Source organism: Oryctolagus cuniculus, chromosome 7 (assembly GCF_964237555.1).
Source record: "Oryctolagus cuniculus chromosome 7, mOryCun1.1, whole genome shotgun sequence".
Lineage (NCBI taxonomy): Eukaryota > Metazoa > Chordata > Mammalia > Lagomorpha > Leporidae > Oryctolagus > Oryctolagus cuniculus.
This window is the reverse complement of record NC_091438.1, coordinates 60636499-60652028: the sequence shown is the minus strand read 5'-3', so window position 1 is coordinate 60652028 and position 15530 is coordinate 60636499. Positions and strand designations below refer to the sequence as shown.

The window sequence follows — 15530 nt, the reverse complement described above, 5'->3', positions numbered from 1 at the left end:
AGGCTCCCTGGGCTCCTTCCTGCTGGCCTGAATTTGGAGGGCAGTGGTTTTCCAGTTGAAGCACTTATTTTTTGGAAGGCAGAGTGACACAGAGAGAGATGGAGAGGCAGATCGAGATCTTGCACGTGCTGGTTCACTCCCCAAATGGCCACAACAGTCAGGACTAGGCCAGGATGAAGCCAGGAGCCAGGAATTCCATTCTGGTTCCCCACACGGGTGCAGGGGCCCAAGTACTCGGGCCATCTTCTGCTGCTTTCCCAGGTGCATTAGCAGGGAGCTGCATCAGAAGCAGAGCAGCCAGGACTCAAACAGGTACTCTGATACGTGATGCCAGCACTGCCAACAATAGCTTAGCCCACCGGGCCACAATGCCTGCACCCTAGTTGACGCTTTTCACCCACGGGGGCGTCTGGGGTAGGCTGCTTAGCCCCAGCACCCAGGCACTGGGATCACACGAGTCTCTGATCTGAGCTGTGCTGGGCATTGCAGGTGCTGGCAGCACACCCAAGCCCTGCCCACCAGGTGCCAGGAGCACTTCCCAAAGCCTCTGGACACCGCCCAGTGTCCCCTGGGGCAGAGCCTTCTGTTGAAGACCGTTGGTGTGGTGGACAGAGGCTCCCATTTAGAAAAAAAATAAAAGAAAAAATAAAATTCAAAATGCAACTCTTACAGATGAGACAAATCCTATTTGATGAAACTTTTATTTCAGTTAATCATGGCTGTATGTCCTGGATCACATGCTGCGTGTCTATATATTTTTTAATTTTTATATAATAGCAAACATTGAGACTGCTTGCCAAGAATTCCTGTACACCCCAGACGTCAACCCTTTCCTTGATGGTGTCTCCTCCCTTTCTCTCTCACCCTGCCTTCCTGCCTCTCCGTGGGGCTCTGCCCCTGCATCCCGTGTGTGAGCACATGTTCTTTTCTACTTTTTTGTTTAGGAATATTTTATATAAGATTTCAAAAGTTTGCTCCCACACAGAAACATAAAGTGAAAAATACTGTTTGAGTACAGTTTTTATTGTTGCAAAAATGTTTTCATGATTCTGAATCCGATTCCAGTTCATTTTCATTTATTTTTATATCAATATTTAATATACTGGCGACCAGTTCTAATCAGGAAAAAATTCTTGGAAATCTCTTCACCATGACAGCACTTCAGTAGGACTTACTGTTGTGCAGGCAAACCATAAAGGGTAGCTCTCCGGAAAGCATATTGTTGCCTGTTTCACTGTCTGGATGGTCTTTCCCATGGCTCTTGAGGAGAGATCCTGCGGCCCTTGTCAAGGTCAGTGCGCAGTCTCACTACTCTGCAGTTTCCCGCCCTTGGACAGGAAGGCTGGGTCACAGCTGGTGCAGAGCTGGCAGAGTCCAAGTCTCCATTCCATGGCTGGGAACCCTTACATCCTGCACAGGAGGAAAGCACTTTTTTTTTTTTTTTTTTTTTTTCTTCCTGCAGAGTGTGGCAGGAATGTATGCTGAGGTAGCCCAGTCGATCATTATTTTTTCTTTTTTTGTAAATTTGGTCTCAGACTATTTCTGGAAGTGTGACGTGTCGAAGACGCCGCTGCGGTGACCGGCTTCCATGGCAGTCTCTAATGCTGGGCACCTGGCTATCCTCTTGGGTGGCTTTGTCCAGGCACTGATCACTTCCACATGCCGTCAGGTTAATTCACTGGGTCATACTCCCAGAGCTGGGTGCCTTTTAGGTGGTGGCATGTGAGCATTGTGATTGGGCCATGAAGTTTGGAAACACCCAGGCACAGGCCATCTGTTCTAATTTCTCTGTTGGCCGTATACGAGAAAACCTGATTCCCTCCCATACCGTGACAATTGCAAATTCCAACTTCTTCATTCTCTTTTCTAGCCGTGTTATCAAGACACTGATTTGTTTCCACATTTCGATCTCCCCATGAGAAATAGTGACATGGAATTTGAGAATCAGGATAAATATTCTCTAGGTACCAAGAGAAAGGTTTGCACCGTAGCTTGTGTCTGAGACCAAGTCTTGATGATAAATCTCCATAATCTACGTGTGTTACACCTGGAGAGATTATCTAGAAAAAAATCTTGAATTCATCATCCACACTTCTGCAAGTCGTCTGTTATTTTTACTGATAACCTGCCCTGTGCCTCTTGGAAATGTGTAAGGCGTAGCTTTATGACACACATGTCCAACATGTGAGCAGTAACAATTCCCAAAGTTCCTCCACACTGCCAAATCCTCAAGGAAATTCCTGGGTTTTCTCCTCCTCAAATATCCACTGTTCTCCGGTCCTGTTTGATCCTGGCTACGGGAGGCTCCAGCTCCCCCCACTGCTCACTCACAATGAGCATCCAAACAGGTGATCACTTGGCCTTTTGACAGGGCAGCTCCTTTTAGCCTAGCTCTGATCAGTCCAGAACGTTGTTCCATTCGAATTACATGAACCGGTACCTTTAATGTTTTTCACATAACTCTCTAGGGGTCTTTTCAAAGAGTCTTTCACTGGCATCGTCTACTAGAACAATCTCTTCTATCACGTGTCTTGGTGAGCGACTGATGACACTGTGAACAGTTCGCAGAGGTGTGCTCCAAGCCTCATTGTGGAAAGCAATCACACACTTGTTGCAGGAAGACTATCTGGAGACACCTTTGTGTTACCCTTCTAGCCCAAATCTGGTAAAGATCTGTTGAGTGCAACCAGCTCGCTCGCCATTAAATTGAGCTGATTGGTTCTAAACGTCTCTTTCCTCTTTTCTTGATGCTCTTTAGGAATAACTACTGTTTCCCATTTCTCCAGGACTTCATGAGGCTTTTGTGTGGGCTCTGGAACATCCCTGGCAGGAAGTCCTCTCTCTTTTTTCTCATCACATTTGTTGCATTCACTGAAGTAAAGCAGCAGGAACATATCCAAGAGGACCCAAATCAAGGGGTGGCTAGGACCACCTTGCAGTATGCAAATTTTCTCATGGCACTTTAAGTCAAAGGCAAAATTTAAAAAAAAAAAAATATATATATATATATATACAAAGATCATCAAAATTATTCCAATCCAGTTTCATCAGAAATCACATTCATACCCCCACAGTGGTTTTTCAAATGAATTCATATCCCAAATGCATAGCTCCCACAGGGCGGCGGCGGGGGCGCGGTCCCGCGGGCTGCAGCGCGGGCGCTCCTCTCTGGCCTCCATCCTCCCCATGGCGCCGCGCCCGCTTCCGCCTCCGCCTGGGGCCCCGCGGGCTCGGCCTGCCGCCCCGGTGCCGCCAGCTCTGGGCCACCTAGGGGCGGAGCGGTGGGGCCACGGGACCGCCGCAGGCCGCCAGCTTGATCCACACAGCGCGCCCCATGCGGCTGCGCCCATATTCTTTTCCCTAATGTAACTTTCCTGATGTTTGAATTTAGGCTCATTGAGTGACATCCTCACCGCGTGTCCATGCTGGTCTACAGTTTACAACCATTTACGTAATACATTTGTTTTTGCAAAGTTATGAAAAGTATCCTGTAGTTTCCCAGAGACCCCGTGTCCTGTTGCTATGCCTTCTGTCACCGCTACACTCAGCTCTTTCTCTTTTTATCACATGGTTGTGATACTCATATTTGTTGCCCTTGCTGTAGCAGTAACATGCTGATAAAGCAGAATGTTCTCCCAGTTTAGAAATCGTTTCTACAATTTTTTTAAAGATTTATTTATTTGCTTCAAAGGCAGAGAGAGAGAGAGAGAGGTCTTCCATCCGCTGGTTTTCTCCCCAGATGACTGTAACAGCCAGAGCTGCGCTGATCCAAAGCCATGAGCCAGGAGTTTCCTCCAGGTCTCCCATGCGGGTGCAGGGCCCAAGGCCTTGGGCCATCCTCCACTGCCTTCCCGGGCCACAGCAGAGAGCTGACTGGGAAGTGGAGCAGCCGGGACTAGAACCAGTGCCCATATGCGATGCCGGCACCACAGGCAGCAGCTTTACCCTTTACACCACAGCGCCGGCCCCAAAATCGTTTGTACAATTTTTTTTTTTAAAAAGGATTCATTTATTTATTTATTTGAAAAGCAAAGTTACAGAGAGACAGAGAGAAAGAGAAAGAGTCAGAGACACAGAGACAGAGAGAGGTCTTCCATCTGCTGGTTCACTCCCCAGAGGGCCGCAATGGCCGGAGCTGCGCAGATCCGAAGCCAGACAGGAGCTTCTTCTGGGTGTCCCACACAGGTGCAGGGTCCCAAGGAATGTAACCAGCACCCGTAAGGGATGCCAGCACTGCACGTGGTGGCTTTACCCGATACGCCACAGTGCCAGCCCCTGTACAAATTTTTAAATCTCCTTTCTTAAGTCTGATTTTTATTGATTTGCACTTTCCTTTTTTGGTTTTGTTATTGGACTAATACTGTATGAATTTAGAAAATATTTCCTTGGCTATTGCTTTAACAAGGATATTGGTGGAAGGTTCGTTTTTTTCGTAGTATTATTGCTTTCCATACTTTTTTATACATTGAGTTGTGTTATCCTTCTACCCTCTTGAAACTTTATTAAACTTTATTTTTTCAAATAAAAAAAAGGTTTATTTAATTAGTTTGAAAGGCAGAGTAACAGAGGAGAGAGAGAGAGAGAGAGAGAGAGAGGAGAGAGATCATCCATCTGCCAGTTCACTCCCAAACAGCCAAGGCTGGGCCTGGCTGATACCAGGAAGTAGAAGTCCATCCAAGTCTCCCATGAGGTAGCAGGGCCCCAAGTACTCTGTCATCTTCTGCTGCCAGTAGGCACATAAGCAGAGCTGGATTGGAAGCGGCTTAACCCTCTGCAGCTGTGCAGCTTAATCTGCTGTGCCACAACGTGGGCCCCTTCAATCTGATTCTTAACATGGCTGGAACGTAGAAAAATTATTCTTAATTCCAGTTTGGCAATATCTTGTGAGTAGTGATTTTTATTTTATTTTATATCCAGATTTAAGAAAAGTACATACTTCCTGGATTTCCTGTTTGTCCCCAGGGGATTTTTAAGAGACTTTAAAATCATTTCAGTGGTCATGGCATTTGGGGTCAGGCCCAAGAATTAGAACCGTGATGGCAGTACATGCAGTGAGAGGAACTTCCCTGGAGGCGACAAGGAGTGACAGCTCCGTGAGGGCCAGCAAAGGTCGAGGGAATGCGATGCTTGTGCAGTGCATGCTCTGAGTCCCAACATGAAGACTCTCCCCATCCAAGTGCAGACCTGACACTCTCTGCCGCCGGATGATTAAGGAAAACGAAACAGTAAAAGAAAAAATCCCCCTCTGGATCAAAGCAAAGCACAAAAAAAGAGAGAGAAAGATAAAAAGAGAAAGTAAAATTAAATTTAAAAATTCCAATAAAAAAGGGCACATTTTAATTTGTCTGTTGTAATTATATCTGATACTTTATTTCTAAAGTTCTGAGGCCATCTTATGTTGAATTGCTTTGTATTTGCCTTGAGAGTGTTGGACAGTCAGCAGTGGGCTGGAAGGAGTTATGGGATCCAGGTCAGAGACCGCTCCATCAGACTTCAGCCCATTTAGATCTAGTATGTTTAGATTGCCCAGCACAGCAGCCATTTAAAAAGGCAGAGCTGGTCCACATGTTGCAGTCAGCAGGGAGCACATGAACTTCAGATATTCCACAGCACTGGGATGAGTCTCTGCGCTAACAACAGGACACAACCCCTTCTCAGACCACTTCCCAGCGCCCCTAATCCCCACTTCTCCCTGCCGCCTCTCACAGACCCACTTCACCCACTGCCGTGACCTCCCGGCCCCGTGGGTGCTTCTGAGGCCTGCAAGTCCAGTCCGCCCTCGTCCTGCAGCACCTGCTCCTCCTTCTGCAGGGCCAGCTGTGCTCGGGGCCTGGCTTCCAGCTCCTGGGAGTCCTGGCCCTGGGCAGCACGGCCTCCGTCTCCCACCCCAGCCTCAGTGCCGTCTCAGGGCACAGAAGCACCGTGATGAGCCGCACTGTCACAGTCCCTCCCTGCGGTTCCCGCTGACGCGAGTCTTGATGGCCAAACCACAGACCCCTAGAAGGATCTTCTGTGCATAGGGCCTAGGGAGTGGCAGGATCCCAACAACTGAGTTCTCAGTAAAGGGGTGACCAAAGGGGTGACTGCCCACCTGACCCTGTCGGTTCTGTGTCCCCTAGAAGATGCATTTGGTCTTACAAGGCAGGGCGCTGGGCACCCCTGTATCAGTGATTGGATTTTTTTTTTTTTTTTTTTTTTACAGGCCGAGTGGACAGTGAGAGAGAGAGAGAGACAGTGAGAGAGAGAGACAGAGAGAAAGGTCTTCCTTTTGCCGTTGGTTCACCCTCCGTTGGCCGCCGCGGCAGGCACTTTGTGGCCGGCGCACCGCGCTGATCCGATGGCAGGAGCCAGGTGCTTCTCCTGGTCTCCCATGGGGTGCAGGGCCCAAGGACTTGGGCCATCCTCCACTGCACTCCCTGGCCACAGCAGAGAGCTGGCCTGGAAGAGGGGCAACCGGGACAGAATCGGTGCCCTGACCGGGACTAGAACCTGGTGTGCTGGCGCCGCAAGGCGGAGGATTAGCCTAGTGAGCTGCAGCGCCGGCCGGATTGGGTTCTACAAGATACTTCCCCACACATTTTGTAAGCCTGTGACATGAGGAGTTCAAACTGCTTGAAATCATTATTTCCCCAGCTCACCAACCCCCAGACTGTAAGTGTGTGAGGCATTCCCATCTCAGATGCGTGTGTCAGGGGGAGCAAGGGGTCTCTCTGCTGACTCCACGGAGGGTCCTGGGGGAGAGGGCTGCACACTGGGGAGGTTTTGTTCTCACTTCATCTAATCCACAGCTCCCAACTATGAAGAAAGCCAGTGGCTGAGTGAGAAGTTCACGCTGGGCCTGGACTTTCCCAATGTAGGTGCAGGGGAGGGGGAGGGAGGAGGGATGGTGTGGGGGAGGTGGAAGGTGCCTGTGCCTCAGTCTCAGTCCCCAGCTTAGAGGTCAGAGGTCAGGGCCTTGTGCTCACCACTGCCCTCCCTGGTTCTCTGCAGTACTTTTCCGTGATGTTCTGTGTCATAGCTCATTCACTCACTGTACAGAGTGTGAGCTTAGAGCCTGCCATGGGCCGGGCACAGAGGGTGCCGGGTGTCCCGTCTGCCCCTGCTCGGGGAAGGGGATGCTGGGAGCCCGGGAGCCCAGCTGACTGCCCTGGTCACCACGCAGCTGCCCTACCTAATTGATGGGACTCAAAAGCTCACGCAGAGCAATGCCATCCTGCGCTACCTGGCCCGCAAGCACGGCCTGTGTGAGTGGGGCTGGCTGCAGGGTGGGGGCGGGGGGCGTCCGCTGGGCGTGGCTGGGCTGGACCGCTTAGGTCTCTGTGGTGTGGGCTGCAGGTGGGGAGAAGGAAGAGGAGAGGATTCGCGTGGACATTCTGGAGAACCAGGCTATGGACACCCGCTTCCAACTCGGCATGGTGACCTACAGTCCCGACTTTGTGAGTGCCCGCTGGGTTGGACGTGGCAGGGATCAGTGAGGAATTGTGCTCTTGTGTTCGCATCTGCACCTGTCATGTTTGCCAATGAACTCCCCGCTCCTTCAGAAATTCCTATCTGTCCAACTTGTTGATTCCATACCTTGTAAGTGTGGTGAAATAATATCTTTGAATCAGTTTCTCAAAACTTACGATACATCAAGATGCCCTGGAGGGAAACTTCAGTTTCTAAATATGAAATTTGCCGCAGAATATAGTTAATATCTGACCTTTGACTCTCATCAAGGGTTGTCTTTCCCAGCTGTTCCCACCATGTGCCAGCGCCTGGGTACAGAGTCCCAGTATATGAGTTGCAGTAGTCCAAGAGGGGGGCGTCATCAGATGGGTGCCCTGTTTCCCAGGGCTGTCTCCGTGCCCCCACAGGGATAAGCTTAGTTCCCGATGGGCAGCCCAGGTCATCCAAGGACCTTTGTTCCTCTCCCTCCATCCCTCAGTGTTGAAGTCTCCTCTTCTGTATCTGCAGATACCTGTTCCGTTCCCCTGCCGCCCACCGGGTAGGGTTCAGCTGCTCTCCTGAGATCTCTCAGTTCTTTGTCTCTTTGCTTTCACCCCACGTCTGAGCCCAGGGGAAGCCAGTGCTCATGGCACTCCTGGCTGACCCTTAGAGGTTCTGTGGACTTCGGTGGTGACAGGTTCAGGGACAGTGCTGGGTTCCTCTGTGACTTCACGTTGCTGTGAGACAGGGTGTGGTACCCAGTAGGTGTCTATTCAGTGCTGATGAACGAAGTGGAAGGGGGGCACTGCCCAGGGCCACTCTGTTGCTCAGCCCTGGCCAGCGGGGCCGGGCAGCACTGGGCGGTGCCTGTCTGCAGGGCTGTGTGTCTGAGGGTGGTGACAGCTGATTCTGCCTCAGGAGAAGCTCAAGCCCGAGTACCTGAAGGGGCTCCCTGAGAAGCTGCAGCTGTACTCGCAGTTCCTGGGGAAGCGGCCCTGGTTCGCAGGGGACAAGGTAGAGTGGGGGTGGGGGTGGGGTGGGGCAGAAGGGGGGGTGGTCTTCTTCTGGGACTGAGCTCTGTCGTCCTGGCTCCTGCAGATCACCTTCGCCGATTTCCTTGTCTACGACGTTCTTGACCAGAACCGGATATTTGTGCCTGGGTGCCTGGACGCGTTCCCAAACCTGAAGGATTTCATGTCCCGCTTCGAGGTGACCCCCTGAGCCTCCTCCCCCTGCGCTGTCTTTTCCCTGTTCCGGTCCCTCCATGCTCAGAGTCCTGGAGCTAAAGTGCAGCCCAGCTGGGAACTGAGGACCCAGGCTTCGAATCTTACGTCAGTTGAGTCAGGTGTATCTACAAGGTGTACCCCAGGTGGATCCAATTGTAACTCCCTTGTGACATAAAGAAACTGAGTTTGCATGTGGTGGGCCATTGCTTGGGGTCCCAGAGCCAGTCTGAGCTATACTGGTCTCCCTGTGAGTCTCTTATGGCTGTGAGCAGCAGTTGGTTGATTCTCCCAATTTTGTGCTAAGAGGCGCAGCCTCAGGCCCTTGTGCAGGCTGTGTCTCCCCTCCCAGGACTCTACGGGAGAGGCAGGACATTCAGCCGTGTGTGCAGCTGGCCTCAGGAGGGTTGAGACCAGGGAGGATTGAGTGTTAGCATCAGGGACACTGGCAGCGATCATACTTGATGGACAGTGTGCTCCCACCAATCAGGTCCCTGTGGGGAAGCACTGAGGTCCCAGGGCTGTGCAGGTGCCGGGATGGATGTGATGCAGGCGCCCCTGGTGCAGGATCCTGTCCTGATTGTGGGATGATGCAGACTTCCTTCCACTCCCTCCCTCCGTCTTGTTTGATGCAGCGCCCCACTGTTCTGCCTGTGACGTAGCGCAGGGCCTGTTTTTGCACGGATGCACGTGCATGGTGACTCCATGCTGGACCTGAGCATAGAGCTGCAGGCTCCGCAGAGCTGGGGGGTGGGTGGTGGTGCTGAGGAGCAGAGCCCTGACCTCACACACGGGCACGTCCATCTCCCAGGGACGGCTTGTTTGCTCCCAACAAATCCTACTTTATCACAGAATTCCAAATATCAGGCATTTGTCGAACAGGTTTTTCAGCCTACAGTCTTTTCCTGGTCCACTCCCATCCAGAGCTTGCCTTCTCAGCACCTTCTCATCAGCTCTGGATCAGGTCCAGGCCTGTGGCCTTGGCGATTATGCAACAGTCGGCTCAATGCTGTGATCCCGGGAGGAGAGACAGAGATTAGATCTGTGTGCGACCCTGCGGCCCAAACAGGCCAGGCCCATCAGGTCCAGAACACCATGCACCCCACTGAGTTCTTTAGGAAGTCCCTGGGCACGGCTGTCCTGGTGTAGATGACTTGGCAATGCGTGTCCTGACTTGTGTGTGGAGCAGGGCTCAGGATGAGGGGCTGAGGCAGTGAGATCAGGCGCAGACACTGAGTGCAGGAGTGAGGACTTCCTGCGTCCAAGGGGGAGTGGGTGGAGCCTGGCCTGGCCTTGCTTTGCTGCTTCAGCTCCTCCTGTTCCCTAAGTTCAGGGCTTGCAGAGTCACTGGGTGAGAGCCGGGCTGCTTTGCAGGCTGCCGTGGCATGGGCTCAGCCCCTTTGTCCCGTTGGCCATCCCTCCTGTTTGTGCAATCCCAGGGAAGCCGGCAGCCTCATTGTGAAAAGCAGAATGTTTGTGCAGATGGTGGTGATGGGGACTTTGTGGGGGGGGAGGTGGAGGCAGAGTGGGAGAGAGACAGAGCCAGGCCGCGTCCTGCCCGTCTCCCTGCCCAGTCCCTTAACCCCGAGGAAGCAGCTGACCCACTGTAACACTCGGGTTTCCTTTGGGTGGAAGGTGGCCAGGAACAGACCCTGCGGGGAGTCGGGTGGGCTCTGAGTCTGCCCCGCGCTGTCAGCGTCTCCTACCCATAGTTCTCTTGAAGGCGGGACGTGAGTCGTAAGTAAGGCAGCGTGGACCCAGCAGGGCTGTGGTCCTATGAGACTCCCTGCAGCCAGTGAGGCCCTGGGCAGAGGCGCTGTCGGGGTCCTGCCGTGATGCGCTGGGGCTGCCTGAAGCCCAGTGGGGCCGCAGACCCTGACTCCTTGTGCTTTCTGTTTCCAACTCCAGGGCCTGCCGAAGATTTCTGCCTACATGAAGTCCAGCCGCTTCCTCCGAGTGCCTGTGTGTTTAAAGACGGCCAAGTGGAGGGGAATATAGGGCCCTGGAAAGAGGTGGGCGTGGCGCTGGGAGCTCAGGTCTCCCAGGCCCTCCTCTGGCTTCTCACTCCTTTCACCTTCCAACCCTCCCCCTCATCCCCCAAGCCTGCTGCCTGCCTGTATTCTGAGCCAGCCCCTCCCATGCAGGCTCTGGCCAGGCTCAGCCCCCACCCTTCTAGCCATGGGCTCTCTAAGGCTGCTCTTCCTGCCTTAAGCCAACCCCACAGTCCACATCTCTCTTCGTGGGCTCCGTTTGATCTCCCCGACTGCCAGAATCATGGTTGTACCTGGGCTGCGGCCCTATTCCCAGGCGGGGACTCCCCAGTGCTGTTTGGTCCCCAGGAGGGCCTGACCTCAGCCAGGGCCCTTCTTACCCCTCCCTGAGTTGCACTGGAGTGGGCGCTGACTGTGCAGACCTTGGGGGGGTTTCTTTGTTCTGCTGCCACAGCAGGGGCTGGGTGGGGCAGGATTAGTGTGGGGGGAGTGGGTGCTCAGGCAGGGCTATGAGGGACCTTGTTCATTTCCGGGCCCTCTCCATGTCGCTCTGCTCCTCGCCCTGGGTTTCTCCTCTGCCCGGGTTCCTCGTTCCTTCACCCTGGAGGGAGGGCACTGAGGGCCACGTGCAGCCGTGCCGTGGTTCTGAGAGCCGCTGGGCTGATGGGGACGGGGCTGAGCAGGCTTGGGCAGACCCCTCTGTCACCTCCTCCCGGAAGCTTTCCCTGATACAGATGCTCTCGTCTACAGTTTCAGGATGTTTCTCAATAAAACATCCCACTGTATAATCATTGTTGTCTGTGTGTATTTGAAACCCCAGCTGAGTCACAGACCCATGGAGGAGGCATCCCTCTGTGTCTTCCTGAGTCCTATGATCTGGTGGGGCATAGAGGAGGTGTTCCGGAAGTTTGGAAATGTGGAAGAATTCCCTCTCAGTAGTCTGTGTCAGCCTGTCACTCTTCGTTGGGGCCTGGTGCTCTGGGAAGGGTTATCAGAGCCAGGGATGGGTAGGGTTACATGCACAAGGTTGTCCTGTTGGAATCTGTCAGTACAATCACTGCCTGAAGCTGCACTTTGAAGTTAAATCAAAATCCACAGTAGATCTGATGGTAACGTCAGTAAAAAATAAATGATTAATTTAAAATGATACAGTTTGTTGGCCAGCACCGCTTTCACTAGGCTAATCCTCCGCCTTGCGGTGCCGGCACACCGGGTTCTAGTCCTGGTCGGGGCGCCGGATTCTTTCCCGGTTGCCCCTCTTCCGGTCCAGCTCTCTGCTGTGGCCAGGGAGGGCAGTGGAGGATGGCCCAAGTGCTTGGGCCCTGCACCCCATGGGAGACCAGGAGAAGTACCTGACTCCTGCCATCGGATCATTGCGCCGGCTGCGGTGGCCACTGGGGGGTGAACCAACAGCAAAGGAAGACCTTTCTCTCTGTCTCTCTCTCTCTCTCACTGTCCACTCTGCCTGTCAAAAAAAAAAAAAAAAAAGATACAGTTTGTAAGGTCAGAGTTCAGACAAACCAAATGCTTCTGAAACCTGTAGTGCAAAAGTAGTTAAGCCAAAGTTTTCTTACACTTTAAGTCAGAAGAGAGAAAAGTCCTGGAAGTTTCAGGTGACATGTTGTAAATCAGGTGGTAGACGTCCATCTGGAACAGGAGGCAGCGAGCATCTTCCCTAAGCGGCCGGTATTCAGGCTTTGCAGGGCACACAGTCTGTGCTGAGTTCCCCACTCCACGTTTGTGAAGAATCAACCGTGGATAATACGTGCAGGAATGAGCCAGGGCTGTGACCAGCACGACTAGATTACACAAGCACGTGGTGCAGAAACAGTGAGACCAAGCAGCTCAGTTCTTAATGGGTGAGGGCCTCGAGCCGACCTTTCCCAGAGGAGATGTACAATAGGCACCCGGAAGTTGCCCAACAGCACTGAGCAGAGAAGGGCAAGGCGCCGCTGCACGGGGTCGCCCCCCACACGCATTGTGATGGCTGTGGCCCAAAGCAGGACAAAGCAAGTGCTGTGTGCTTGGGGAAATTGGAAACTTTTGCTCCGTGGTGTGAATGTAAAATGGCCCAGCCATTATGCAAATCTGCATAGTGGTTCCTCACAAAAAAAAAAAAAAAAAAAAAAAAAAAAAAAAAAAACCTAGAATTACATATTATGCAAGAATTCCATTTCTGGGCAAGTAAGGAAAAAAAGAGCAAGTTCTTGAAGGTCTGTTTGTCCACCCACAACCACAACAGCCCCACTCACGACAGGGATGCACCCACCTCAGTGTCCCCCAGCAGAGGAGTGGATGAGGACAGGATATGCCCACCTGCAGGCTCTATTGCTGAGCCCGAACCAAAGGGAATTCTGAGCACGAGGCAACATGGGTGACCCTTGCGGGCATGAGGCTGAGTGACACCCGTCAGTCCCGCAAGACAACAGCTTTCTGATTCCAGTGCCAGGACGTAGTGTAGGGGCCAAAGTCAGAGAGACAGAAAATGGAAGGTGGCTGCAGGGGTCAGGCTGGGGTGGGGGGATTGGTGTCATGTTCCCATCTGCGGTTTTGCAGGAGGAGAGCAGTAATGGAGGTGGGTGGTCGTCACGGCTGCAACACATTGTGGATGTTCCCGGTATCTGAGCTGTGAAAATGGGCGGGTGGCACATGGTACGTGTAATCAGCAGCATAACAAATACTACCTTTAAGACACAACAAAACAACAGGTTGCTGTGTCAGAGTTCTTCACAATGTTCTTGGAAATGAAGTAATCTGTTTACTTTGGGGCAAAAGAAAGTTTGAATTCTGTGTGTAGCTTTTTCATAATATGCATTTTTGTCATGAACTTTTCTGATGACCCTCAAATGAAGGGTTTCAAAATCTGTCTACTCATTTTCTCAGCGGCCTTTGAGGGCCTCCCAAGACCTGCTGCACAGCTGTCATAGGAACCAAAAATAAATTTTTGAGTCTTGTATTTACTGATCAATGTTGTCTTTTTTTAAAAATGGCTATTCATCGTGCTAGGACTTTTTTTTTTTTTAAGATTTATTTATTTATTAGAAAGGCACAGAGACAAAGGCAAAGACAGAGAGAGAGAGGTCTTTCATCCTCTGGTTCACTCCCCAAATGGCAGCAACAGCTGGAGCTGGGCCAGTAGGTCCAAGCCAGGAGACAGGAGCTTCTTCTGGGTCTCCCAAGTGGATGCAGGAAGCCACGTACTTGGGACATTTTCTGCTGCTTTCACAGGTGAATCAGCAGGGAGCTGTGTTGGAAGAGGAACTGTAGGGACTTGAAAAGGTGCCGATGGGAGCTGGCTCGCAGGTGGCGGCTATACACGCTACACCCCAGCCCCGGGCCTACTGATACTGTCTTATCCCGGTGCTCACTCCATTAGTTGCCTGGCTGGGTATGGGATCCGAGTGGAGACCTTCTGACCTGCGATGGATTTCCCCACTAGTTTCTGGCATCAGCGTTCCTGATGAGAAGACTGACGCTGCTGTGCCCTGGATCCCTGTGTGGATGCCTGCGTCTTCACTAAAGAAAGGGGTTTGGGCTCTCATCCTGAGGCTGCAAGCCGAAGGCCTCTTGGGAATCTAGGCTTTTCTTGCTGCGGGAGCACCCTGAGCGCAGGCTCCCTGCCCCTCACTCATCAGTCACCAGGGCCCCAGCATCGCCTCCTCTTGCAGACACGCTGACTCACGGAGGGGGGATGAGCTGCAAAGAGGTAGTTTGTAATAGCTCAGCGATGCCCAGTGTCACCAGCAACAGTGTGTGTGGGTCACGATTCAGGCAAAGATCAGTGGCAGAGATTATCGCAAGCCAGCAAGTCTTGTGTCAGTATCTTCCATGAGCCTGGGTAGTTGTAAAGAAGTGAGGTTTATTTAGCTCAGAGTGTTGCACGGTGATAGAACATCCGGGATTAGGAAACCAGAGATTCAGGGGCTGGCTAAGCTTGCTCTTTTATCTTATTTAGTTCTTGCAGAAATTAGCACTGCAAGACCACTGTTAAACTCCATGACAGTGGTAGCCCCTGACCTACCCTCCTTCCACTCTGCCTCAGCTGGTCAAGGCTCTGCCTCCTGGCACATCTCCCCACTGGGGACCAAGATTCTAATGGAACCTGTGGGAGGTACTCTCCCGCCATGTGCAAACCCTAGCTGGTCTCTTATCCAAAATACATAACCAAAGTAAAAGCTCATTAAAAATAGGTCAAGACTTGAATAGGCATTTTGAAAATATTTATGTATTTGAGACACATGGAGAGTGAGAGAGAGAGAGGGAGAGATCTTCCATCTGCTGGTTCACTTTCCAAATGGTCACAATGGCTGGGGCTGGGCCAGGCTGAAGCCAGGAGCCAGAACCCCATTCAAGTCTTCCACATGGGTGGGAGGGGCCCAAACACTTGGGCCATCTTCCACTGCTTTCCCAGGCACCTCAGCGGGGAATTGGGGAGGAGGCAGAGCAGCCGAGACTGGAGCTGGCACTCTGATATGGGATGCTGGCGTCACAGAGGGCGTAACTGACCGTGCTACAGCGCCTGCCCCAAGCAGGCATTCCTGAGAAGCGAATGTGCAGGATGACAATCTGGTGTGGAAACATGCGCAACCTCATCAGGCTGCAGAGAAGTTACAAGCATCGCTTGATCCTAGTGTTTCCCCACTAGAATGGTTTCCATTCAAAGTTCCGAATTTTAGAGAATTCATGGAGTAACTGAAGCTGAGACACTGCTAGTGGGCTGACCACTTTAGACTCGTGATACAGCAACTAGAGCTAAAGATACTCTACCTGTAACCCAGGAATCCCAGCACCCAGCAAGGATTGCCTATGTCTTCACAATAATGTTGAAGGCATCTTTATTTTAAACAGCCCCTTTTTTTTGTCATAACTGATGACAATTCCAATCATC

At 52.0% G+C, this 15530-nt stretch overlaps 1 protein-coding gene and 1 pseudogene across 1 annotated transcript in view; one reads left to right on the top strand and one right to left on the bottom strand.

Annotated features, from left to right (window-relative positions):
• The window catches only part of LOC100357148 (glutathione S-transferase Mu 1), a 45360-nt gene extending 33930 nt beyond the window's left edge, over positions 1–11430 (top strand). The window contains exons 3-8 of the mRNA XM_070077919.1: positions 6789–6853; positions 7163–7244; positions 7336–7436; positions 8347–8442; positions 8527–8637; positions 10560–11430. Of these exons, the coding sequence (XP_069934020.1) occupies positions 6789–6853; positions 7163–7244; positions 7336–7436; positions 8347–8442; positions 8527–8637; positions 10560–10649 (545 nt within the window). The 3' untranslated portion in view covers positions 10650–11430. The remainder of the gene's footprint in view (positions 1–6788; positions 6854–7162; positions 7245–7335; positions 7437–8346; positions 8443–8526; positions 8638–10559) is intronic.
• Positions 2134–2956, bottom strand: LOC138850315 (polypeptide N-acetylgalactosaminyltransferase 1 pseudogene; annotated as a pseudogene).
• Positions 11431–15530: the final 4100 nt, after the last annotated feature.